Genomic DNA, 26,445 nt, shown 5'->3' on the forward strand with positions numbered 1-26,445 from the left:
GGAGCTTCCTCCTCCTCCTCCTCCTCCTCCTCCTCCTCCTGTGAGTTATTTAATCATCCTCCACCATTCACGACTGGATTTGGCAGATCTGCAGAGCTTAAGTCTGTTATCACAATGACTAATGATTGGTGGAGTAGCCATCTGTTACACACTGCCTGATACACTTTTACGTATTGGTCTCGATCCAGAGATCAAGGTTGTACTGTGTATAGAATCCTTATTTTAAGTGGCCAGTTCTCTAGGTCATCTGAAAATGCCAGACAGGTTTGTCTTGGGAGTTGTACTGGTGGCCTTTTTATTTAAAGGTTGCAGCTGTTGTTGGTATTATTTTGATTCCAAGTCTAAGTGGTTGAAAGTCTTTTGAGTCGCTGGAAGAAATATCGGAATATATTTTGGAAAACCTGGTACTGATCGGTGCTGTGAAGTTCGCCTGTGCAGCAGGAGGTAGCATTGTCTGAAATATCGGGTACTATTTGTGTAGCTCAGCTGTCTGATCATGCTGGAGCTCAGACTGACAGAGTCTCTGCTGGTCTTAGAGAAAGACTTGGTTTTAAGTCAGTCAAGGGAAGTTGGAATTCCGCTGCGTTTCTGGCTCATTTGGAAATGACAGCAGTGACATATACAATGGGTGGGAAGCAGCTGGACATTTTGGAGAAAAGTTAACAAAAGTACCACTCAGAACTACTGTGTTCATTCTGAGGTAATAGATATAATAGATGAAATATTGAATAACTTAGCTGCAATGTTTGTGAAGGTTTGTAGCTCAGGTTGAGGTTTAGGGTGTAGGTTTGCTCACTGAGCTGTACGTTTAAAAGCCAGACGTTTCATTACCTGGCTAGGTAACATCATCAGTGGCGACCTCCAAGTGAAGCAAAGCTGTTATCTCCTGCTTTCTATTTATCTTTTCTCCTGGATGGGGTTCCTGGGGTTTGTGGTGATGTCATTTCCTGTTCGTTTTCTGAGGGGTTGATAGATGGTATCTAGATCTATGTGTTTGTTTATGGCGTTGTGGTTGGAGTGCCAGGCCTATAGGAATTCTTTGGCATGCCCCAGGATAGATGTGTTGTCCCAGTCGAAATGGTTTTTTTTCATCCGTGTGTAGGGCTACAAGGGAGAGAGGGTCGTGTCTTTTTGTGACTAGCTGGTGTTAGTGTATCCTGGTGGCTAACTTTGTCCTACGTAGTCTTTGTGGCAGTCCTTGCATGGAATTTTGTAGATGACGTTGGTTTTGTCCATGGGTTGTCCTGGGTCTTTTAAGTTTGTTAGTTTTTGTTTTGAGTGTTGGTGGGTTTGTGTGCGACTAGGATTCCGAGGGGTCTTAGTAGTCTGGCTGTCATTTCTGAAACTTCTTTGATGTATGGTAAGGTGGTTAGGGTTTCTGGCGGTGTTTGGTCTGCTTGTCGTGGTTTGTTCCTGTGGCACTCCTACCACAACGCCATAAACAAACACACAGCTCTAGATACCATCTGTCAACCCCTCAGAAAACAAACAGGAAATGACACCACCACAAACCCCAGGAACCCCATTCAGGACAAACATATAAATAGAAAGCAGGAGACAACAGCTTCAGCTTTGCTTCACTTGGAGGTCGCCACTGATGATGTTACCTAGCCAGGTAATGAAATGTCTGGATATCAAACCTACAGCTCAGCGAGCAATCCTACAGCCTAATAACTTAGCTGCCTATACTGAGTATATGATTAACTGAATAATGACACGTATCGATTCAGTAAAGCCTTCAATGAATAGAATGTTACGAAAACATAGAAACCAGGAGCAGGGCGTGGGCCACATGACTTTTTTGAGTCTGTTGTATCATTTAATAGAATTGTGGCTAATGCTCTAACTCAATGCTACATTTTCTCTTCCTCTCTACAGAGGTTCCTTGATTATCCAGCAATCGATTATGGGAATATCGGATTATCCGGCAAGGTCCCAAAGCTCAGCTAAACTGTTATCCAGCATTCCACTAACTGAACGAAATACTCCCTGCCCATGTCCTTCGGATAATCGAGGTTCCTCTGTATACCCTTTGTCTTCAAAACCTAGAAATTTATCCACCTCTTTCTTGAATATATCCAGTAGTTTAGTTTTCATTGCCTTCTGTGGTAAGCAATTCCACAGGTTCAGTAGCTTTTTGAGTGAAGAAAGTTTTCCTCATCTCAGTCCTAAATGGTCAACCCCATATCTTGAGGCTGTGACTCTTGTTTCTAGACTTCTCAAGCAGGGAAAACATCATCCCTGCATTTGGGTTGTATCTGTGCTGTGCCCTATATCCTGATAGGAAATATAAGAATAGGGTAGACTATTCGGTCACTCAAACCTGTCTGATCATTGGTTTGACCACGATATTAACATTGACTCCATTCACTTTGTGATCCAGCTCTCATTGATGTAATGTGACTGTGTGCCTTTGAACATAGTAGAGGTGCACATCCCACATACCATCTCACAGAATAAAGAAGAGTGCTGACGGAGGCCATTTGACCCATCTGATCTACTTTTGGCATCAATACTCAGCCAATCGCCTGCCTTTTCGCCAAAACCGTGCACGTTGCTTCCATTTAAGGAATGATCCAATGCCCTCTTGAGTGCCTCAATTGGACCTGTCTCTTCCACGTTTCCAGCAGCACTGGCTGAGTGCAAAATCTTTTTCCTCACCTGTCATTTGATTCATTTACAAAAGACTTTAAAATTATGCCCCTGGTTTTTCACCAGTTTGAGTGAGGTCAGTGTCTCCCTATCGACTCATAATTTTGAGAACTTCTATGAAATCTCTTCTGCCTTCTCTTTTCTAAGGAAAGCAGATGCATCTTGTCCAATCTATCATCATAACTAAAGTTCATGTAAGGGTTGGCTGTCACAATCTTTTTAGACAGTAACATTAGCTATTGGGTAGATAGAGCTAAAAATGGCGAGAGTTGTAGCTGGGTACAGGAATATGTAAACAGGCTAGGAAGCTGATCAGTGCGATGGAAAGTAAATAATTTCTTGTTGACTGTGTTTCACCTTACATGAAATTTTGGGCATTTCACCCACCATTGTTAAATAACACATTTTGCCTTCCGGGCTTGTGCACCCTCACCTGAGCAAAGGTGAACAGTAGTCCCACACCTGCCAGAACCCCTGGCAGTGGGAGAAGCAGGAAGAATGAAGAGAATTGGTACGATATAGAACCCATAGCAACCTGCAATCCAACTATATTACCACAATAGGAAGACAGAGTTTAGAAACACTCACGGAGTCATTGATGTATTGGATCAAAAGTTGTGTTTCTAGTATAGATTCCTGGAGAGGCACCATTTTACTCAGTTATTTCAAACGTGTTCTCTGTATATTGTCTCTCACCTTAAAAAGTAATAATAATAGACAATATCGGAAATGCTCAGCCGTTCAGGCAGATTCTGTGGGAAGAAAAACACGATTCGAGTTTGTTTTGTATTTTTTATTCACTTGTTTCTGGGATGCTATCATGTTAAAAAGAAAATGCATTTTGTTGTTTTGATTAAGCTAACGTACAGCAGAGGAAAGGCTCCTCCAGTCATCCCCCCATCTTTAATAAAAACTGTTGCATTCACCTACCCACCTCCAATGTCACTGTTCATCAAATGTGGCCTTGTTGTAAAGTTCAGTCACTCTCCCCATACCTGTGGAGATGTTAATAGTGAATGCTGACACATTCGTTCAGTTGTGAACCTGTGGAATTCTCTCCCGCAGAAAGGTGTTGGGGCCACTTCTTTAGATACTTTCATACGGGAGCGGGAGCTGGACCTGGCCCTTGTGGCCAAAGGGATCAAGGAGTATGGAGAGAAAGCAGTGATGGGATACTGAGATTGTATGATCAGCCATGATCATGTTGAATGGTGGTGCAGTCTTAAAAGGCCTGAATGGCTTGCAGCTGCACTTGTTTTCTATGTTATCTTGTATTTTGAACGCTAGTGTTTTACAGTAGTTACAAGAATTGGGAATATGTTAGTAGGATGAAAACCTGTAGTGACCTCTAAGAAGCACAGCCTGAAAAGGTCCAGGAATTCTTGTAGTTTGGTTGTGTAATAAGCCGTGGGTCTGTAACTAGTTTGTAAAAGAAAATTCCAACTTGTGTTTACATTGATAAGATTAGGATTTACACTGACCTTGTCTATTGAAAGCAGTGCTTGATCTTTAGATTGTCTACTTAGAATTGATTTTTCACTGTGGCAGTCCTTGGGGAGATTCTGGTATTACTTGATTAGATTATGCTGGTAGATTTCATACTGTAGCTTTTCGAATTGCTTGGGAGTTTGGACAATTTGTAGATGTTTAATACTGTTTGCACATTGGATTCTAACATGGGCAGTAAGGTCAAAAAAGGAAAAATTATTAGGGCTTTGAGAAAAGGTCTGGGAGGTGGGAGCTATTAACTGATGCTTTACAAAAGCCACTAAATGCATGGTGGGTTGAATGGCCATCATCCGAGATTCTCTGACTGTATTGCATCTGCTTAATGTGCTGCTCCAATTGTGAGAGTGTCTTACTGGCATTATTTAATCCAAAATTAGTCTTCATGATACAATTTTGATTGTGTTTAGTCATTAGAGATTTGTAACTTAATGTCGATAAGATAAAATGAAAAGAGTGGCATGTGTATACACAGCATAGATTTGTTGAGCCAAATGGTGTCTGCTTCTATATGATAACTACTATGCAATGTTGGGACTGTTTCCACTTGTTACCATTGTTGACTCCCTAGATCTGTCCTCTGCCCCTCATGTTTTCTACAGGCTGCCCCATGGTGACATCATCTGGCAAAAACAAACATTTAGTTTTCCTTTACATGCAATACTTCTCTCAACTCCTCCAGTACTGCTAAATCAGTAATCCCTTACAGTACTTGATGAGCAGAAATCTCCTCCAATTTTAAATAGTGAAAGATTTTGAAATCGTTCCTTCAGCCCCCATTTCAAACTCCTTTCCCTAATTCCAAACTTGGTCATTCTGAACGACTAAGTCCGTCTGTTTGCAACCTTTTGTGTTATGTTTGGCCAATTTGGTCCATCCCTTCGAGCACCTATGTTCACCTCTGCAGCAACACTGAACTTTGCCCTAGTTTCACTCATCATCTGCACTATCCCTAATTCATGCTTTTGTTACCTCTCCATTTGACTGTACCTCGTGCATACCTGGCTGGTATCTCCCATGTAAGCGTCTAAAGCCTTCAGTGGTTTAAATCACATCAAGTCCCTGTTTACTGATTTAACCTCTGTGTTCGCTGACCCACATTTGCGTCTTGGTAAAGCAGCTTCTCAATTTAAAATTTCTCCTTTTTTGTCTTTGGACCTGCCCATGCTTTTGCCTCATGCTGTAAACTCCTTCATCTCCACTACTTGTCTGAGATATCTGCACTTACCTAATTCTGGCCTCTTGTATATCCCTTGTCAGCACTGGTGCCATAGCTGCATTGCCATTTCCCTAAGCAGTAGAACTCCCTAATATAACCTGCCCGCACCCCCCCCCCCCCTCCTTTACCTCGACTTTGTCTTTTTAAGACTCTTCATAAATAACTCACTTTAGTTGTGATTTCTATCATCTGAACTACCAAAGATGTTGGTGTAAAAATTTGACTTTTGAAGCTTCTCAAGATCCCTCCCAAAATGGATTCAGCTTTTCTACCTTTTATAAAAGTGAACAGTCATTCTGAAATGTCATTGGTAGCTGGTGCAAAGTCAGCATGTCTTGAGCTCCCATGCATCTTTGCTGGTTTTCTACTCCATCTTTAACAACTATAAAGTATCTTGAATGTGGTTTATGTAATAAAGGACTCAAATGTTTTTATTCCAGGAAAAATGTGGAAGATTTTACAGGACCCAGAGAAAGAAGTGACTTGGGATTGATCACATTTGACTTATCTGCGGATATCCTTTGAATATAATTTCCAAAACAGAATGCTGATTAGAACAGTGAACTTCTCTACCATGTGATTGTATCCAGTGAAATACAGGTTGTTCTGTTATAACCCGTTTCGTCAGCGCAAATTGGCTGTGATGTTACTGATGAATCATGGACATTGTTTGGATGTAGCGATCTTTCTGCTGAACAGGTATAGCGATTTTTCTATTAGCGGCCTTCTACAGTGCAATTTTCGATAACACTTTTCAATAATGCAATTTTCTATAGCATTAGGTTGCAGAGGAACACCACTGTCGTGTTACAGCAGAACAACCTGTACTTTTGCACCAGCTTCGATTGGAAGCTGCATAAATGATCCTAAAACAGTGACATGTTGCAACATCTAGAACCTGTAAACGGAGGGATTTGAGTAGCACACTTGAAGTTTTAGTGAGAAGAGCCATGACATTGTCGAAACTGTTAAGTACTTCTCTTTGTCTAGTCAAGGTCTGTAGGACCAATGTCAAAAAGAACATCATAATTCTGGTATCATTTGGAATGTCTGCTGTCAGCCCTGTTTAAATGCCAATGAATGGAACTGAGAGCAGGCAATCCTGCCACAGGATTTAGGCATGTTTCCCAGGCCTAAAATGTTCAATATAGGCTAATTATTTATTTTAAAAATGTGAAATAGTGGTGCGTATTCATAGTATATCTGTCGGAATGCTTGTTTGAATGGTGGAGGTTCAATGCTGAATCTGTTTTAACATATTTTGATGTGAATTGATCTTGCTTTTCTGAGAATTTTTGGTGCCACAAAGAAATGTCGTGTTGCCAGCAACAGACTCTTTTTCATTTTGTAAAGAGGTAATGGTGTCATGGTAATGTTACTGGACTCAGAACCTTAGGCTAATGGTCTGAAGACATGGTTTGAGTTCTTGATGATGATATGTGAATTTCATAAAATTGACGAATAGAAATCCGTCTTAATGACAAACACTCTTTGTCATGAGAATCTCGTTTTCTTTGGGGTAGGAAATCCACCATCTTTACCTGATGCATATGACTCCAGATCCACAGCCATGTGTTTAGCAATCATGGATGGGGAATAAATGCTGGCCGATCCTTCAATGCCTGCATCTCAAGAGCGTGTATATTTTGTAAAACCACAAACTTTACATTTCTTGTGGCATTTTCTCCAAATAGAAATAAAATTAAGTGCCCCTGGTTATAGTTAGTCCACTTCAGAGCCTTGAGTTGGACTGAAGCAAGAGCAGAAACTGCCAACTCGCTTTGTGGTTTGTTTTAAAAAAAATTGAGAAATGTGGAATTTGCCACTAGTTAACCTTTTTATTTTTACTGCATATTTTTTTTTTCTTTAACTACATTTATACATTTGAAGCCAATATTTGACTGGAATGTCAAACAACTCTTCTTGTATTTATCAGCTGAGTACAAAACCAAGAATAATGTGAGTATGTTTTCCCAATTTAAATTTTAAGAATATCTGACTGTTTTCTGTGGCAGCAATATGAAAATTTGAAGGTTGCATTCCTCTGTTCAGTTCCAGAATTATAGACCACTACTTTGTAACAGAGCTTGGAGTGCAAGAGGGAGAATTCAATCTGTCATGGCCCATGCAAGAAATATTAGCATAGATAGAACTGGGAATGATGATCTGTTGGACGTGTCTGAGAAGCTAAATGTAGAACAGCACAGATGATGACCTCCAGATTTTTGTCTGATCCACATTTAAATTAGCAAATTGTCATAAACTTAGACTAGATTTGTGTCTGAAAGATGATCTGGTTGGTAGACTTTTGATTCTATGCTGGGGACATTAGGAACCGCTTTGCTGGAATCGGCGCTACTTAAACTTGTTCAAATGACAGTGGTTTCAATCATATGAATTGGCAGCAGAAGTAGGTCACTCACCCCTTCTAGACTGCTGCACAAATTCAGTAAGATCATGGCTGAACTGGTTACTCTTTCTATAGCCACATAATCTTCCAGTTTTAATAGCATTAACTTTGAATAACGTGGATAGCCTTTTTACTTCCTAATTTATCTATCCTAACTTAGAATTCTTCCAAGACTCTGGTCGCACTGCCTTTTGAGGAAGAACTTACTGAAACCTGCTGGGGGGATAATAAATCCCTAGTTCTTGTGAATTATGTCCTGGTGGACATTAAATTAACAAAACAAAACGGATGATTGTTAGATTCATGAAAATGCCCTTTCAAAAACAGCAAAAAAAAAACAATTTTAGGCTTTGGAGCAGCAAAGCGATTTGGGAAAAAATTACAATAACTGGCAAACTTTGGTAAAAGGATTTAATGACTAAAGTAACAGCAAGGGGAAAATAATGGTTTGTGCAAATGTGAATTTGCAGCAAAATAGATGAATTGACAGAAATAAGTTAATTTGATTGATGGAGACATGGTGTGAGTGGTCATTAATGAAATGCCTGACTACTTTACTTTTTTAAAAAAAAGGTTGGTAAATTGGAAAAGAGATGTGTGGTAAAGGTGCCTGTCCTGATAACAAGGGGAAGTAGAGCAAAAGGATCTTGGCTCAGAAACTGGCAATGTAGAATTGGTTTGGATAAAGCTTAAATGACCAGGAACAGAAGCATTTGTAAGAGTAATCTGTAGGTTCTCTTGCATTGTAGTAGTGCAAAGACTGTAAATCTGGAAGTTAACGTGCATGAAGTGGGGGGGCAATATGGTATTCATAAGGGCTCAAAGTTTGGGAGAAGATTTGTAGCTCGGGTGCTCGTTGTTGTGGTTCTGTTCGCCGAGCTGGGAATTTGTCTTGCAAACGTTTCGTCCCCTGTCTAGGTGACCTCCTCAGTGCTTGGGAGCCTCTTGTGAAGCCTTCACAGGAGGCTCCCAAGCACTGAGGAAGTCACCTAGACAGGGGACAAACGTTTGCAAGACAAATTCCCAGCTCGGCGAACAGAACCACAACATTCATACGGGCTTTAATCTTATAATTTTATATCCAGTAATAGAGCGTTGTATGAGTTCATGGAATTTATTCAAGGTAGTCTTTTAGATCAGTTTATCATTGAAGCATACATATTTGGACAGAAAATGAAGTAGTGTTGAGAAGACTTGTAGCTCAGGTTGAGGTTCTGGATGTAGGTTTGCTCGCTGAGCTGGAAGGTTCATTTTCAGATGTTTCGTCACCATACTAGGTAACTTCAGTGATTCTGGATTAGTGGTGCTGGAAGAGCACAGCAGTTCAGGCAGCATCCAACGAGCAGCGAAATCGACGTTTCGGGCAAAAGCCCTTCACCAGGAATAAAGGCAGTGAGCCTGAAGCGTGGAGAGATAAGCCAGAGGAGGGTGGGGGTGGGGAGAGAGTAGCATGGAGTACAATAGGTGAGTGGGGAAGGGGATGAAGGTGATAGGTCAAGGAGGAGAGGGTGGAGCGGACAGGTGGAAAAGAAGATAGGCAGGTAGGACAAGTCCGGACAAGTCATGGGGACAGTTACTGAGCTGGAAGTTTAGAACTAGGTGAGGTGGGAGGAAGCGGAAATGAGGAAGCTGTTGAAGTCCACATTGATACCCTGGGGTTGAAGTGTTCCGAGGCGGAAGATGAGGCGTTCTTCCTCCAGGTGTCTGGTGGCGAGGGAGCGGCGGTGAAGGAAGCCTAGGACCTCCATGTCCTCGGCAGAGTGGGAGGGGGAGTTGAAATGTTGGGCCACGGGGCGGTGTGGTCGATTGGTGCGGGTGTCCCGGAGATGTTCCCTAAAGCGCTCTGCTAGGAGGCGCCCAGTCTCCCCAATGTAGAGGAGACCGCATCGGGAGCAACGGATACAATAAATGATATTAGTGGATGTCCACATCCATCAAAGTTTTACTTGCACATCCACTAATATCATTTATTGTATCCGTTGCTCCCGATGTGGTCTCCTCTACATTGGGGAGACTGGGCGCCTCCTAGCAGAGCGCTTTAGGGAACATCTCCGGGACACCCGCACCAATCGACCACACCGCCCCGTGGCCCAACATTTCAACTCCCCCTCCCACTCTGCCGAGGACCATGGAGGTCCTAGGCCTCCTTCACCGCCGCTCCCTCGCCACCAGACCCTGGAGGAAGAACGCCTCATCTTCCGCCTCGGAACACTTCAACCCCAGGTCATCAATGTGGACTTCAACAGTTTCCTCATTTCTCTCTCTCCCCACCCCCCCCCCCCCCCCCCCCCACCCACCTCACCCTAGTTCTAAACTTCCAGCTCAGTAACTGTCCCCACAACTTGTCCGGACTTGTCCTACCTGCCTATCTCCTTTTCCACCTATCCGCTCCACCCTCTCCTCCTTGACCTATCACCTTCATCCCCTCCCCCACTCACGCATTGTACTCTCTGCTACTTGCCACACCTCCACCCTCCTCCTAGCTTATCTCTCCACGCTTCAGGCTCACTGCCTTTTTATTCCTGATGAAGAGCTTTTGCCCGAAACATCGATTTCGCTGGTCCTTGGATGCTGCCTGAACTGCTGTGCTCTTCCAGCACCACTAATCCAGAATCTGGTTTCCAGCATCTGCAGTCATTGTTTTTTACCTCGTTAACTTCTTCAGTGAGCCTCCAAACGAAGCATAGCTGATGATTCCTGCTTTCTGTTTATAGGTTTGGGTTTCTTTGGGTTGCTGATGTCAATGAACATCAACTAGCCACAAAACGACATGACCCTGTCTCACTAATATCCTTACATACAGATGAGGATGGACACTACTTCGACTGGGACAACACATCCATCCTAGGACAAACCAAACAAAGACACATACGCGAATTCCTAGAAGCATGGCATTCCAACCGGAACTCTATCAACAAACACGTTGACTTGGACCCGATTTACCACCCCCTGAGAAAATGAACAAGAAATGTCGCAGGAATTGATATCACCAACCCAAAGAAACCCAAGCATATAAATACAAAGCAGGAATCATCAGCAGTGCTTTGTCCGGAGACTCTCTGAAGATGTTACCTAGTATAGTGACGAAACGTCTGAAAATGAATCTTCCAGCTCAGCGAGCAAACGTACATCCATAAAATGAACTTGCTAGATTTGTGGTGAGGAATTTGCAATTGGATGGAGTTATTTAACCTTGTAAAGAGGCTGAGAGAGCACCACACTCTCAACTACTTGTGCCTGAAGGCTGTGTTGGCCGTAATGGATTGGGCAATTTTATTGCAGACTTAGCAAAGGCATCTATCCATCATTTGACAATAAGTACACATTTCCTCAAAGACAGCACAGTAATCGAATTGTCTAACAGTAGTTAGTAAGTGAAGCTAAAGATAGTATTAGATTAAATGGAGAGGCTGTGCAAAATGCCTAAAAGAGGAGTGAACCTGGGAATTATAGAAATTTAGCAAAGGCTGATCAAGGAATTGATGGACAAAAAGGGATAAAAATAATGCTTAAACTGACAAGAGACTTTTATAGATTGTAAGAATGTCTATCGCTAAGTAAATAGTAAAACGGTTAGTGAATGTAACCTTGAATGTTGTAGAGGCATAGACAGAAGAAACTATGCTGAGGAATAAGGAAATTGCAAAAACACAAAGTGAATACTTCCTACTTATTTTCATGGTAGGAAGCCTAAAACCTTCCTGGAATAGTGGAGCATTAGTGGCAGGAAGAATAAGAGGAGTTGAATATTATTCATGTGGAATAAGACTGCAGAAAGCTACATAAGAGGGATTTGGGAATCCTCCTGCATGAATCACAAAAATCTAGAATCCAAGTTCAGCAGGTAATGAAAACGTCAAATGGAGCATTTCCCTTTAGTTGAGGGCATTCAGTATAAAAATATGGACTGTTTACTAAAGCTGTACATGACACAAGTCAGATTGCAGGGTTAGACCCTTGCCCAAGGAATGGTATATTCACATTGGTAGTTCAGTAGTTTTCATACTGGCTGATACTGGTTATGGAGGTGCTGTCTTCAAATAGGTTGAGTGGGTTGGGCATGTATGCATTGAAATTTAGAATAATGAGGGGTGACCTTTATTGAAACATACAGGATTCTTAGGAGACTCGGCAGGATGGATGTGGAGCAGTTGATTCCCCTTGTAGGAGAGCCCAGGACCAGTAGGCATACCTTCAGAGTAAGGGGTTGCCCATGCTGGACACAGATAAGGAGGAATTCCTTCTGAGGATTGTGAATCTGTGGAATTCTTTATCTCACACAGGACTGTTGAAACTGGGTCATTTAGAATATTCGAGATTGGGACAAATAGTTCACAGAGAAAGGCAGAAAAGTGGAATTGAGGGTTATCAGATCAGCCATGATCTCTTTGAATTGTGGAGCAGGCCTGGGCTGAATGGCCTACTTCTACTACTGTCTTTTGGTCTTGTTTATCATAGTGGGAATGGATTACATCAACATCCCATTCGCCATTCCAGTCAAAACACACACTTTTTTTGAGGAGCTTGACAGGATTACTGCTGGGAGGATATTTTCCCAGCACAGGAGATCTTTGATATAATGGTCTCACTCTGGGCTGTGAATCTCTGAAAGTCTATGTCAAAGAGTTGTGCGCACTCAGTCACTGAGCACACGAAAGAGAAAGATCAATCTGTGTTTGGATAGTAAAGAAATTGAGAGCGAAGAGAATAGTAAGGGAATAAGAAGCAGAAGATCTAGCTGAATGGTGATTAGGAGCTAAATGACCCGCTCCCATTTCACGCATTCTTAATTTTCAGATTCTTGATGCTAACTTGGGGTAATGAGTTGAAGCAGACATTACCATAAGGATGGCTGTGAGAGAGAGAGAGAGTGTGTGTGTCAGTCAATGTTCTCAAGACTAGGCTGAGGGGAAATGAAATATGGCTTGGTGAAACGGATTTAAACTCTCCAAATGAAAGAAAAACTTGGTAAGTCAGTCCCAGTCCGTGGAGAGCAGATGGGTGAAAATGTCTCCGATGTGTGCCCTTTGGTGAAACTGCCTCCATGCAGACGCAAGCTGAGTATTTACAGAGATCTTTTGTAGCTTTTCAGCACCTGAGACTTTTTGGTGTTGTTATGAAGTGTGCCCTGGCACCAGTCGTACTGTTGTCCATACAAGTTATTTGCATTTTGTTTGAAAATGCAGGCACTGAACCAGGTTGTTCTCTGGGACAAGATTGTTCTTCGTGGCGATAAGACAAAATTGGATCTGAAAGATGTGAAGTCAAAATATTTCTTCTTCGATGATGGAAATGGCCTCAAGTAAGACACTTATGCCCATTTATCCATCTCTCACTTAATGTAGCAGCTTTTGCCAAGCTACACTTCTTTAAAGCAGCCATAACTAATTGAATTAATGCACTTATCTGTGATGCACAAATGATTGTTAATCCCCAGTGAGGCTAAGCAAATGATTTACAGACGTCACAGGCAGGATGTGATGAGAAATATCGAACTAAAATTAAGTTAGTAAAATACAGCTCTGTCAGCATTTGAAAACAGACTGAAGCAACAGTGAAAGGTTCTGATTGTCGCATTATCTTGTCTTTCCAGTTGAGTGCTGGCTTCGGTTTGTATGCTGTATTCATTCCCTGAGAATAAAGGAGAGGATTATGTATTTGCTTTCCTTACTATTCCGTTTGACCAAACTGATAGCACCCTTTTGCAGATTGCATTTCAAATCTTGAGTAAATTGAAGTATCAAAAACAATGACAATGAGCCCCCGGTGAGCTAAATTTGCACCATTATGTAGATGGTGGTACAACAATGGTTGGACAATATTTGGGCTGGAAGGATGTGGTGGAAAAAGACTATGTTCTCCTGCAGAATCATTTAGCTTGATTATTTGGTGGGAGGGGGAGGAGTGCAAAACAAAATAAATAGAGAAATGATGTAACTGGTTGAGGTGGAATTTTCTAAAGGCTGTGAATCAGCTAAAGAAAGCATCAACACTGGGCTGCCCTTCCTTTTGATAGCACTGTTCTGATATAGTTATCAAAAGTGAGTATATAAGTCCGGAAGGCGGATAAACCCGAGATTCTACACCTGTAGTATCTCCCACCCGCCCTCCTCCTCTAACCTTCTTAACTACTGCTTTTTTTTTCTTTTAAGGTAAGAATTTTTATTTCTTTACTGGGGACTAGTTAAAAAGTTACTTCGTGTTTTTTTTTTGTGTGTATACATCAAGTCCTTACTTAGGGTAAAAAAAACTATAGCAGAGAGGTATCAGAAGGTATTCTAACTCATACTTGTACTAAGTAAGTAATTAACTAACTAAGCAGAGATGGCTGGGCAGGTGATGTGCTGTTGCTGTATGATGTGGGAGCTGGCTGATCCCATTGTGAACGGCAGTGACCACATCTGCAGCAAGTGTTGGTTGCTGGAAGAACTCCAGATCAGAGTTGATGATCTGGAATCTGAGCTTCAAACACTGCGGCATATCCGGGAGGGGGAGAGTTACCTGGACGCTTTGTTTCAGGAGGCAGTCACACCTGGGAGATTAATTAATTCCCACTCAGCTAGTGATCAGGCACAAAAGAGTGTGACTGTAAGTGAGGCAGGTAGGGGGACCCAGAGTTCAGGAGTGGAGGAGCCTCAGCCCTTGACCTTGTCCAACAGGTACGAGATTCTTGCTCCCTGTTCGGATGAGGAAAAGGGCTCTGGACAGGATGAGCCAACTGACCAAGGCACCATGGTGCAGAAGGCCATTCAAGAGGGGGGAGCTAATAGACAGGTAGTGGTTATAGGGGATTCTATAATTAGGGGGACAGATAGTATCCTTTGCAAGCCGGATCGGGAGTCTCGCATGGTGTGTTGCCTGCCCGGTGCCAGGGTGCGAGACATCTCTGACCGGCTTGAAAGGATATTGGAGCGGGAGGGGGAGGATCCAGTTGTTGTGGTCCACGTTGGTACCAACAACATAGGCAAGACTAGGGTGGAGGACCTGTTTGTGCATTACGAAGCACGAGGCAGGAAATTGAAGCACAGGTCCTCAAGGGTCATAATCTCCGGATTACTGCCCGAGCCACGTGCCAATTGGCATAGGGACAAGAAAATTAGGCAAGTAAACATGTGGCTAAGGGATTGGTGTGGGAAAGAGGGATTCCACTTCATGGGGCATTGGCATCAGTTTTGGAACAGGGGGGATCTGTACCGTTGGGACGGTCTCCACCTGAACCGATCAGGTACCAATGTTCTGGCGAAGAGGATAAATAGGGTGGTCAGTAGGACTTTAAACTTCTGAGTTGGGGGGAAGGGAAAGTGAAAGCGACAGGGAGTATGGAGGTAAATGGAAAGATAAGCAGCAGGATAGCATGTTTCCAGGCGGATTTAAAATTGAGGCAGACTGAGAATGCAGAAAAAAGCAAGGATAACTTAGGACATATGACTTACAACGTCTCTAATAAGGAAGTTAGCATTAAGGCACTTTACCTGAATGCTCGTAGCATTCATAACAAAGCCGATGAATTAATGGCACAGATAATAGTGAATGATTATGATGTAGTAGGCATCACAGAGACTTGGTTACAGGGGGGTCAGGACTGGCAGTTAAACCTCCATGGTTTTTCGACTTATCGAAAAGACAGAGAGGTGGGCAGAGGGGGTGGGGTTGCCTTGTTAGTTAAGAACAAAATTAAATCTATGGTATTGAATGACATAGCGTTGGATGATGTGGAGTCTGTGTGGGTGGAATTGAGGAACCACAAAGGCAAAAAAACCATAATTGGAGTTGTGTACAGACCACCTAACAGTGGTCAGGACCAGGGACGCAACATGTACCGGGAAATAGAGAAGGCATGTCAGAAAGGCAAGGTTACATTGATCATGGGTGACTTCAATATGCAGGTGGACTGGGTAAATAATGTTGCTAGTGGATCTAAAGAAAGGGAATTCATGGAATGCTTACAGGATGGCTTTTTGGAACAGCTACTCATGGAGCCCACAAGAGAGCAGGCTATTCTGGACCTAGTGCTTTGCAATGAACCAGACTCTATAAAAGATCTTAAAGTAAGGGAACCCTTAGGAAGTAGCGACCATAATATGGTAGAGTTCAGTCTGGAGTTTGAAAGGGAGAAGGCGAAATCTGATGTAATGGTGTTACAGTTGAATAAAGGTAATTATGAGGGCATGAGAGAGGAACTGACTAAAATAGACTGGAAGCAGAGGCTAACCGGGAAGACACTAGAGCAAAAATGGCAGGAGTTTGTAGGTATAATTGAGGACACTGTACAGAGGTTCATTCCCAAGAAAAGAAAGATTAACCGGGGAGGGATTAGACAACCTTGGCTGACAAAGGAAGTCAGGAAATGTATTAAAGAAAAAGAGAGATCCTATAAAGTGGCTAAGAACAGTGGGAAATCAGAAGATTGGGAAGGATACAAAAGCAAACAGAGGATAACAAAGAGTGTAATAAGAAATGAGAGGATCAAATATGAAGGTAGGCTAGCCAGTAATATTAGAAATAATAGTAAAAGTTTCTTTCAGTACATAAGAAACAAACGACAGGCAAAAGTAGACATTGGGCCACTTCAAACTGATGCAGGGAGCCTAGTGATGGGAGATAAGGAAATAGCAGGAGAACTTAACAAGTACTTTGCGTCAGTTTTCACAGTGGAAGACAGGAGTAATATCCCAAAAATTAAAGGGTGTCACGGGGCTGAGTTGAGTATGGTTGCCATTATGAAAGAGATAGTGCTAGAAAAGTTAAAAAGTCTTAAAATTGATAAATCTCCTGGCCCCGATGGGATACACCCTAGAGTTCTGAGAGAGGTTGCTGAGGAAATAGCAGAGGCATTGGTTGAGATCTTTCAAGAGTCACTGGAGTCAGGAAAGGTCCCGGACGATTGGAAGATGGCTGTAGTAACCCCCTTGTTCAAGAAAGGATCAAGGCAAAAGATGGAAAATTATAGGCCAATCAGCTTAACCTCGGTTGTTGGTAAAATTCTAGAATCCATCATTAAGGATGAGGTTTCTAAATTCTTGGAAGAGCAGAGTCTGATTAGAACAAGTCAACATGGATTTAGTAAAGGGAGGTCATGCCTGACAAACCTGTTGGAATTTTTTGAAGAGGTAACAAGTAGGTTAGACCAGGGGAACCCAGTGGATGTGGTCTATCTGGACTTTCAAAAGGCCTTTGATAAGGTGCCACACGGGAGACTGCTGAGCAAGGTGAGGGCCCATGGTGTTCGAGGTGAGCTGCTGGGATGGATTGAGGATTGGCTATCTAACAGAAGGCAGAGAGTTGGGATAAAAGGTTCTTTTTCGGAATGGCAGCCGGTGACGAGCGGTGTCCCGCAGGGTTCAGTGCTGGGGCCACAGCTGTTCGCATTATATATTAATGATTTGGATGAGGGAACCGGGGGCATTCTAGCGAAGTTTGCCGATGATACAAAGTTAGGTAGACAGGCAGGTAGTACTGAGGAAGTGGGGAGGCTACAGAAGGATCTAGACAGGTTGGGAGAGTGGTCCAGGAAATGGCTGATGGAATTTAACGTGAGCAAGTGCGAGGTCTTGCACTTTGGCAAAAAGAATATAGGAATGGACTACTTTCTAAATGGTGAGAAACTTAATAAAGCCAAAGCACAAAGGGATCTGGGAGTGCTAGTCGAGGATTCTCTAAAGGTAAACATGCAGGTTGAGTCTGTGATTAAGAAAGCGAATGCAATGTTGTCTCTTATCTCAAGAGGGTTGGAATATAAAAGCAGAGATGTACTACTAAGACTTTATAAAGCTCTGGTTAGGCCCCATTTGGAGTACTGTGTCCAGTTTTGGTCCCCACACCTCAGGAAGGACATACTGGCACTGGAACGTGTCCAGCGGAGATTCACACGGATGATCCCTGGAATGACAGGTCTAGCATATGAGGAACGGCTGAGGATACTGGGATTGTATTCGTTGGAGTTTAGAAGATTAAGGGGAGATCTAATAGAGACGTACAAAATAATACATGGCTTTGAAAAGGTGGATGCTAGAAAATTGTTTCTGTTAGGCGAGGAGACTAGGACCCGTGGACACAGCCTTAGAATTAGAGGGGGTCATTTCAGAACGGAAATGCGGAGACATTTCTTCAGCCAGAGAGTGGTGGGCCTGTGGAATTCATTGCCACGGAGTGCAGTGGAAGCCGGGACGCTAAATGTCTTCAAGGCCGAGATTGATAGGTTCTTGTTGTCTAGAGGAATTGAGGGCTACGGGGAGAACGCTGGCAAGTGGAGCTGAAATGCGCATCAGCCATGATTGAATGGCGGAGTGGACTCGATGGGCCGAATGGCCTTACTTCCACTCCTATGTCTTATGGTCTTATGGTCTTAAAACTTAGGTTGACACTAAGTTAGTATTGACTGTGTTTTAGGTTGCTGGAAATTGGAGTTATAGCTGGGCTTTCTTAAAATGCCTTTTTCTCATGTTAACTCATATACAAACGCACAAAAGTATGTTCTCTCTCTCTCTCTGTGTCTCTGATTCACATCAGAAGCTTTGAGATTAAAGTGAAATTCTTAAATGATCAATAATGTTAACTATTTTTCATCTGCCCAATGTGCGAACTAACTGTGAAGACAGTGAAAGCAACAAGAACATGTTGACCTAATGTCTGGTCGTTAGATTTATTAAGTTTTGAATGAAACATTAAATTTCTATTTAAACACGATCACCTGAGTTTTAAATGGACAGCTATTAGAAAATGTACTGGGGTGGAGAAGTGAGAAAGAAAGACGTGTTTGAGCATCAACTCTTACGAAACAGAGGAGAATGATGAAAGATTTGTGTAGAGAGTTGGGTCAAAGTTCATAGATCAGCACCTCCTGAGCGGATTGAGGGGGTAACTACACTTGAGCAGCATTATAGTCTAACACAGGTCTGACTGCCACCAAAGTATTGCCCAGTCATTTGTTCTATGCTATTAACCTTCCAGCTTTAGCACATTTTCCAGTCTAGCCATTAAGGACATGGATTATTCACATCAGTGAATCAGAAATGGATACGCAAGAACACCATGTACATAACTGTTAGTGGCTAGCAATAAAACTTCAACTTTTATGATTAGTTGCAATAGATTACTAATTTAGACAATGAAGCTTTCTGCCTCTCAAATGATGAATGTAATCTTCCGAATGCTGTGACTGGTTTGAAGTGTGAGGTATGTTCAGGAAGATACTCTTTGTAGAGTTTGGGAAGTAAGACTGTCGTTAGGAAAATACCAAATCTTTACGTAGGATGTATTGGCTTATTTGAGAGAGGTTGAAAAGAGGTTTGGTGATTTATGGGAAACTTGGTATGAGCAAGATGATATTTGTTTGCCCTTCAAGGCAAGGGCTCAGATTGGGTGCGTGCTATCAGGGTTGTAGTGAAATCTGCATGTTTGTTACACTTGTAAGGGCCTTCAGTTTTTACAGCTAATGTCTGTTGCAGGAATTTTTAGATTCCTTCTAAAATTAAACTAAATTGGTTAGCTGTTGGTAGCATTGTCAAAGCCTTAGTACAGGACTTCTTAAAGTGGGGGGTGGCAGGAGTAGTTGGTCGTGATATTTGTGCGAAGAGGGGTCAGGATCTCACATGGAGTCACGTGCAGGTATTTTGGGGTCCTGAGGCAGTAGCTGAGTTATCACAGCTGTATTCCTGTGCATGCAGTTCTCACGTGGGTTGTGATATTTTTTCAAGCTTCAATATATTAGGATTTGGGATTTCGGAATCCTGTTTCTACTATTTCTTACTCTGTTTAATAAACTTTTTTTTAATGTACATCAAAGAAGACTCCCTGTGTTATTTTAGCAGATGCTGCTTTTTGTTAAAGCAGCCTGTAATGTGGTTAAATCCACAACAAAATGAACCCTGCCACTGCTAGTTTGTATCCCTTGGTCCATGCTGTGTTACTTAGTTGCTCTTGGCCAGGAATATTGCACTGACTCTGAACTGTGATCCAGGGAAAGTCAGGCAGAGGCTAAAGTAGCAGGAATTCACATTTTATCCAGTGATTCATTTTGGGAAAGTGCACGTGTGAATAATATTTGAAGATCCATATTGCACCATCCTAAACAATTGACCTTTGCTGTGTGAACCAATGACATGATGTAGTATCAGTGCTGTTTCCCATCAGTGAAAGTACATCCCTGGGAGAGTCTTTACAGAGAGGTGGTAGACGATGATGTTAGATCAAATGTTCACTCATTAATGCTGAAATGCCATCAAGGACCTGTAGCGGTGACATGGTAGAAATTTAAAATTTCCAAAACCTCGAGCTGATATCTACTGACGCTGTTGATTCTCAATCCTATTTGTAAATCTGTTTTAGCTAATGTTTGGATAGAAATGTGTGTGGATGACTAGTTCCAGAACTGGCAACTAGTGAAACATTTCACGACACAAGTTGAAAATGATTCCGTTTGGGTACACCACAGCACTGGCAAAAGGCTTGTGTTCATTGAAATTCTTTTTGAGGAGAAGGAAGATCAGTGTCCTGAGGGAGAAAATAATAAAAGGTCACCATGGATTTAAACGAGGAAAGACAAGAGAAGGCTCAATTGGAACGTTAACACCATGTGGAAATACTAGGCAAACTGCCCTGTTTGCTGTGTTATCCTATGTAAATATGTTTGTGTAAATAATACTACTTGAACAGTGGTTCAGTGGCTAGCACTACTGCCCCACAGCGCCTGGGGCCCAGGTTCGATTCCAGCCTTAAGCAGCCTTCTATGTGAGTTTCCTCTGGTGCTCTGGTTTCCTCCCAGAGTCCATAGGTGTGGAAGTTAGGCGAATTGGCCCTGCTAAATTGCCCACTCTGTCCAGGGACATGCTGCATAAGTGGATTAGCCGTGGGATGCTCTTCATAGAGTCAGTGTGGACTTGTTGGGCCGAAGGGCCTGTTTCCACACTGTAATGTAATCTAATCTAACACATCATGGCTGCTTTGATCAAGTTATGATTATCTGTCCTAATATCAATTTGTTTGCAGCTCAGTGTCAAGTTTTGTTTAATTGTTCAGTGATGTGCCATGGATGGTATATTACTCTGAAGGTATTTCTGTAAATATTTGTTCTAAAGGTTATTCAAAGTGAAAAAGATTTATTTTCAAACTAATTGCTTGCTCTTTCTTGTCAAATGCTCTTGAAGCTCACTAGACTTTATAACTTCCAATAGTTCCAAATTGCATTTAAATAGCACAACATCCTAAAGTGCTTTTACAGGAAGATAATCAGATTAAAATTGTCCAAGAGGTAGCTTTAAGGATTGATTTATCAGGAAGAGTTCGCAGAAGTTAAGGACGGGATTTCAGATCTGGGGTAGAGGTTCCTGAAGGCATACTGCCATTTGCAGGGGGAAGAAAGGTGTGGATGCACAAGCTGCCAGAATTGGTAGGGCACAGTGTTCCTAAAGGGTGATAGGGACGGACAAAAATATGGAGAAAGAAGTTGGGTAGTAACTCATTAATGTACATATATAAATGATTATGTTGTCCCATTGACGCATGACTTATACAGTTGACATTTTCTTTTAACAGGGGTAATGAAAACATCACTTTAACTCTGTCCTGGAATGTGGTTCCAAATGCTGGGATTCTGCCTCTTGTAACGGGTACAGGCCACATTTCTGCCGCTTTTCCAGATTCCTATGAGATGACAAAGAACTATTGAACTTTTGACTAATTTCCTTTTGTTATATTACCTTTTATTGTTGTAATTTGAAACTCATAACTTGGAACATATTTTTATATCCAAATATCATGTCTGTGTGGCTGGGGTGAAAATAAATCTGCGAATTCACCCAAGTGAAAAGAAAATGGGTGACAGTTTTGTATTTTTTGTAACAGGCGCGCAAGAAATCCTTTTGCATTGTAATGCTTGTGTCCAGATTCGATTCCCATTATATAACTGAGATGGATTGCACTTGTTGGGGGAGGTGTTGGACAGATTTTATTTCTGTGCACTTCTTAGTTCCTACAATCTCCCAACCTCCCAAGTCCGGGAAACACTTTCTCCCTCTAGTGTTCAATTGTTCATAATACGTATTGGCAATACTATATACTGTTTCCAACATGAGTTCCAAACAATTTCTTTTCCAAAGCCAAAACTCATGTTATGACTTTGCCAGCCATTGAGTATATTGAGAAGGGAGAGAACTCAGTCTCATCTGTGCTTTCTCTGCTTCCCCAGCCCTGACCAAAACACAAGGCCACCTTGACTCATCCTTGAAGAAAATGACTGCTTTCTTAATAATTATGGTACTTCGTAATTCCTCGTCTAACTTCTCAAACTCTAGTCTAAAGCTGTAAGAGGTCTCTGTTTATTCAAGCAGGGTAAAGATTTTCTTTTTACAATAAAACAAAATTGAATCCTATTCCTCAAATACAGATGGGCTGTTTTATTTCGGGACTGGTCGAGTTTTTCTTTGCATATTAACAACGCAGTAAATTGAAACAGGTGTATTTATATTGACCAATCTGAAGGCATTAATTGCTGGAGTCTGAACTTTGTTTGTATCCTACAGCACAGCAGCTTTTATACTGTTTAATTACTGTGAATTGCAATGTACCTATTCTGTGGAACAGAATATATTAGTATATTTTGTGCTTTTTATTTGATGATTAGTCAGACTGCGTAGATGTCTATAAATAAAGAGACCTGAGCCTGAGGAAGATTTTTAAACTGATTAAAGTTAGGCTGACTGTACTAGCGTAGAAAGTATGTTTTGAATAAAGGGGTTTGTTTTCATTTTGTCTGTGAGCAGTTAAGCGGTCATGGGTTTTTTTTCCTTATTGCCCCCTTCCTTCCCCATAAAAGTATAAATTAAAGGAACACCGATACATACCGTGCCATCTGCCATTTTTCCTAATAGCTTTGCAATCTGGACTGACTGTAGACATTGAGATTGCATATGTGTTCTTCATGCTTTTAGTTTAGTCTGTGTTCAAATGGCCGACAGTTTTAGTGACACTGCAGTAACGCTGGAAATCAGATAAGCAATACATTATATTGCACGCAATTTGCTCCTGAAGCACATCTTGTTTTTCTGGGTTTCCGTGGAGATATAAGACGTTCTAAAAATAATTGCAACTTAACACAATGAGATGCTTTCCACATTTCTCCTCCAAAATAAATTTTACAATTAGAATTCCCATTGGGGTGACTGGTATGCACTCTGAGGTTTGACCAGTAGACAGCAAATATGGCAATTGCCTGACCTGGTTTGTATATGTTGACAACAGCTTGTGATTGGAATTCCAGTAGTGTTCGTTCTTGTCCTATTAGCAAGGTGGTTTATCACCTGAGCATGATTATTCGCGATAAGCAACTTAACATTTGGAAGCCTGAGTATTATTATTTGAGGCTAGGAGTTCAGCCAGAATTTTCAAGCCCATCACAGCTATTCCACTATGTTGCTGGTAATTATCTTGTTTATCTCAGTTTATTTCTACCTGTAATCTTGAAGCATATGCCAGCCAATTTTGTGAGGGAACACTGAATTCTGACTTGAGAGCAGATTCACATGTTGGTATGGTTTACACAACTTTTCTACATTTAAGATGCCTTTTGGGGACTGGGCTTTCATGGGATTTCAGACCATTTTTGTACGTAATGTTCCTTCAGAACATTTCCTCCAGGAAAATAAATCCTCCTGTTAACAATGTTCTTTTAAAAAAAAGTTAGCTGAGAATGACAAACGTTTGTTATTGCAATCTGTTACAAAGAAGATTGCATAGCAGTTTGAAAGACATCTGCTATTTTTCTTAAGAACGTTAAAGGAACTTAAACCAAAGGAGCGTTCAAGTAATTACTCTACAGGAAAAACAGGTACAGGAAGATGCATTTAAACAGTCATGAAAATTTGTATGGCTGTGGTACATGCAACTTCAGAATCTTTGGAGAAGAAAGGAACTGGCCCCAGGAGTCTTCAGTCTATTTTCTGAGAGAAAGTTCAAAAACTTTCATTTGAGGTACATGACCAGATTCTGTCTTGATGCCAAAAGAGAGAAACATTGCTGCAAACTTCATAGGGACAATTTTTGATGGACCTTGTCAACTAATCTTTACAACCGTGTTACTAAATACAAGTGTTTGATGTTTGGGGGTGGAGAAGAAACTTTTTATTTTGCAGGTGGAAGGGTGGAGATGGGGAGAGATCGCTGAAGTGCTTTAGTGACCTCGTGTGACGAACAGTCCTATGAAAGGTGCTTTTTTTTTGGAAAAGAGAGATGCACATGGAATATGCTGCTGCTTCTCAAAACTTCAAATGTGTTTTGCAAGAAGCTGCCTTCGGTTGTAATAGTTTTGGCTTTCTGATCACCACCTTTCACCCAATTTTAATATGTCAAACTGTGGAATTACTACTTTTTTGGTTAAGTTGTTTGTATTCCTTAAACTCAAATGAGAGAAATATTATCAACTGGTCAGCCAATCAGTGTTCGAGTGTGAACAGCATTTTGAGATTGAGCCACTATTTTTGACACTAGGTTTATCATGTAGTGCAGTAATTGCCTTTTACATTTGCAAAACTGGTTTAAGAGCATGTGTCAACCATTAAATTAATTCTTGTACATGCAAGCTTTCACCATAAGGTGTCAGTCTGTCCCCTTTCCTTCTATGGGCAATATATTTATTTATTGTTAATTAAAGTACTGTCTGGGAGTATAAATTAATTTAATATGCAATGTTCTGCCAAAAATATTGTCTGTCAACAGATTACTTGTCTGAATCTATAATTTTGTACATTATATGCCAAGAGAAGGAAATGTTTTGACTTTATTCAGTGCTCTGGCAATACAGTAATTGCACATGCTAAATTTTCTACAAATGTCTTTTTTTTTCATCATGAATATATTCAAGTGTCAGTTTTGGTTTATTTATTGCTGTTGGGTACAACATTTTGAAGCACTTATTGAAGGTGCCAGTACCAAAAGTAACAAACTTCTGGTTTTCTGCAGAAAAACCTTTTCAAAGTCACACAGCACCCAACAATATTAATGGGGTTGTGGGTCATGTGCAACTTTTGAAATATGCCATTAAAACATTTTTATTTCCTTCTATTTTACTGTCTGATTAATCCTTTTGTGTCAGTGTGCATGCATAATGTTTTTCCTTTTTAGGATCTGCACATTTTGAAGTTGATGTGGTGCAGATCAATTAAACACAGGAGATTGTTACGGGCTCTCACTCAGCAGGGTGTTCTTGCCCTGACCAAGGTGAAGGGCTCTCCACATAACTGGAATTTTTCCTTCCAGTTCCCCACACAACTTGGTGTGCCATTTCATGCTGAGTGCTCAAACTGACAAACAGTGTTGATAACCTAAAGTACCATATTATGAAGCATCCTAAAATATTTGTAATGTGCGTGCAACTTACAGCCAGCTGGCTTTGATTTGAATAGGTCCCAAAGGTAATGAGACAAATGGCATTAGTTACACCATTAACTTTTATCTTTCCTATTTTCAATTTTTTAAAATAAAAGTTGCATTTGATTTTTGCCTTAGAAAAATCTAGGAGGTATTGGGGGGGGAAAGAAAACTAAAATCAACACCTCCAACTGCTTCACTTTAAATACTTGCAAAGGTTTCAGTTGCCAAATTTGCTGATGGTACAAAAGTAGGAACGTAAGTAGTGAGGAGGACGTAGGGAGATTGCAAAAGGTAAGTGGGCAAAAATCTGGCCATTACCTATAATAGGCAAAATTGTGAAATTATCCATTTTGGCAGGAAGAATTAAAAAAAAGTCTTAATTAACCTGCATTTTATATGGTGTGAAATGGTTCTAAGTAATATTTTCTGATTTTGATCATTTCAGGAAATTAATTTTTGATTGTGATATTGTATTTGATATTGTATCCAACTGTAGTCATTGTAATAATTCTTGCTGAATGTGATCTATAACAAAGTGTCCAATAGAAATTGTTGAAACTCCATGGGCAGCATTTGTTATTTGTCCACCTGACACTGGACTCCTGAAACACTGCTCAATCAACTCGGAACCCAGTAGTGGCAGGAGGCACCCATGAGGGCAAAGGGAGTGGCCAGTGAAGCATGCCTGAAGAGATCAGGTATTCCCATCAATTTGCAAGGGAGTCCCTAGTTTGGGCCTCAACCAAAATATAGAGAGTTTGTTTTGAGAAAATGGCCAGAGACCAGCGTCAACACATTGCAACGTTTTTTGGTTATTCCAACAAATGTACCTGACCTTGCAAGGACTGTATGTAGCAGCGTCTGTATCTCCTGCTGTCTTGGGACAAGCTAACCTAGAGTGAAGGAAATTTATCCTTCATCTTGAAGGGTTATGCAACATTTGTTTAGTTGAAAACAACGCATCTGGTGCATGTAAATATACTTTATGTATATCAATCTAAGTTGTACTGCCTATCATTTAAATCAAGACTACCATGGTTTTTTTAAAAAAAACTAACTTACTGTGTTTGTCATCACCTTACCATCAAATGCACCAAAACATTATATCCGTGTTGAGATTACTTTCAGATTTCCAACATGTTGCTGGCTACCACTGATGTACAGTGGTAGCCGTGGTACAGATGCTTTGTGGCGTTATTGCAAAAGTTGTGGGATTGATTAAATACTTAACTAGGGTATGGTTGCAACCTTATGTAGTGCGATCTGTTTTAACACCTCACCTTCAGTGAGAGAT

At 41.3% G+C, this 26,445-nt stretch overlaps 1 protein-coding gene across 1 annotated transcript; it reads left to right on the plus strand.

Moving 5' to 3' along the window:
* Positions 1–5,707: 5,707 nt before the first annotated feature.
* spcs3 (signal peptidase complex subunit 3) lies at positions 5,708–22,156 on the plus strand. The gene is made up of 4 exons (XM_072594593.1): positions 5,708–5,891; positions 7,260–7,336; positions 12,974–13,089; positions 21,321–22,156. The coding sequence occupies exons 1-4, from the start codon at positions 5,723–5,725 to the stop codon at positions 21,451–21,453; spliced, it is 495 nt and encodes a 164-aa protein (XP_072450694.1). The 5' UTR covers positions 5,708–5,722; the 3' UTR covers positions 21,454–22,156.
* The last annotated feature ends 4,289 nt before the right edge of the window (positions 22,157–26,445 follow it).

This window comes from Chiloscyllium punctatum, chromosome 2 (genome assembly GCF_047496795.1).
Source record: "Chiloscyllium punctatum isolate Juve2018m chromosome 2, sChiPun1.3, whole genome shotgun sequence".
NCBI lineage: Eukaryota > Metazoa > Chordata > Chondrichthyes > Orectolobiformes > Hemiscylliidae > Chiloscyllium > Chiloscyllium punctatum.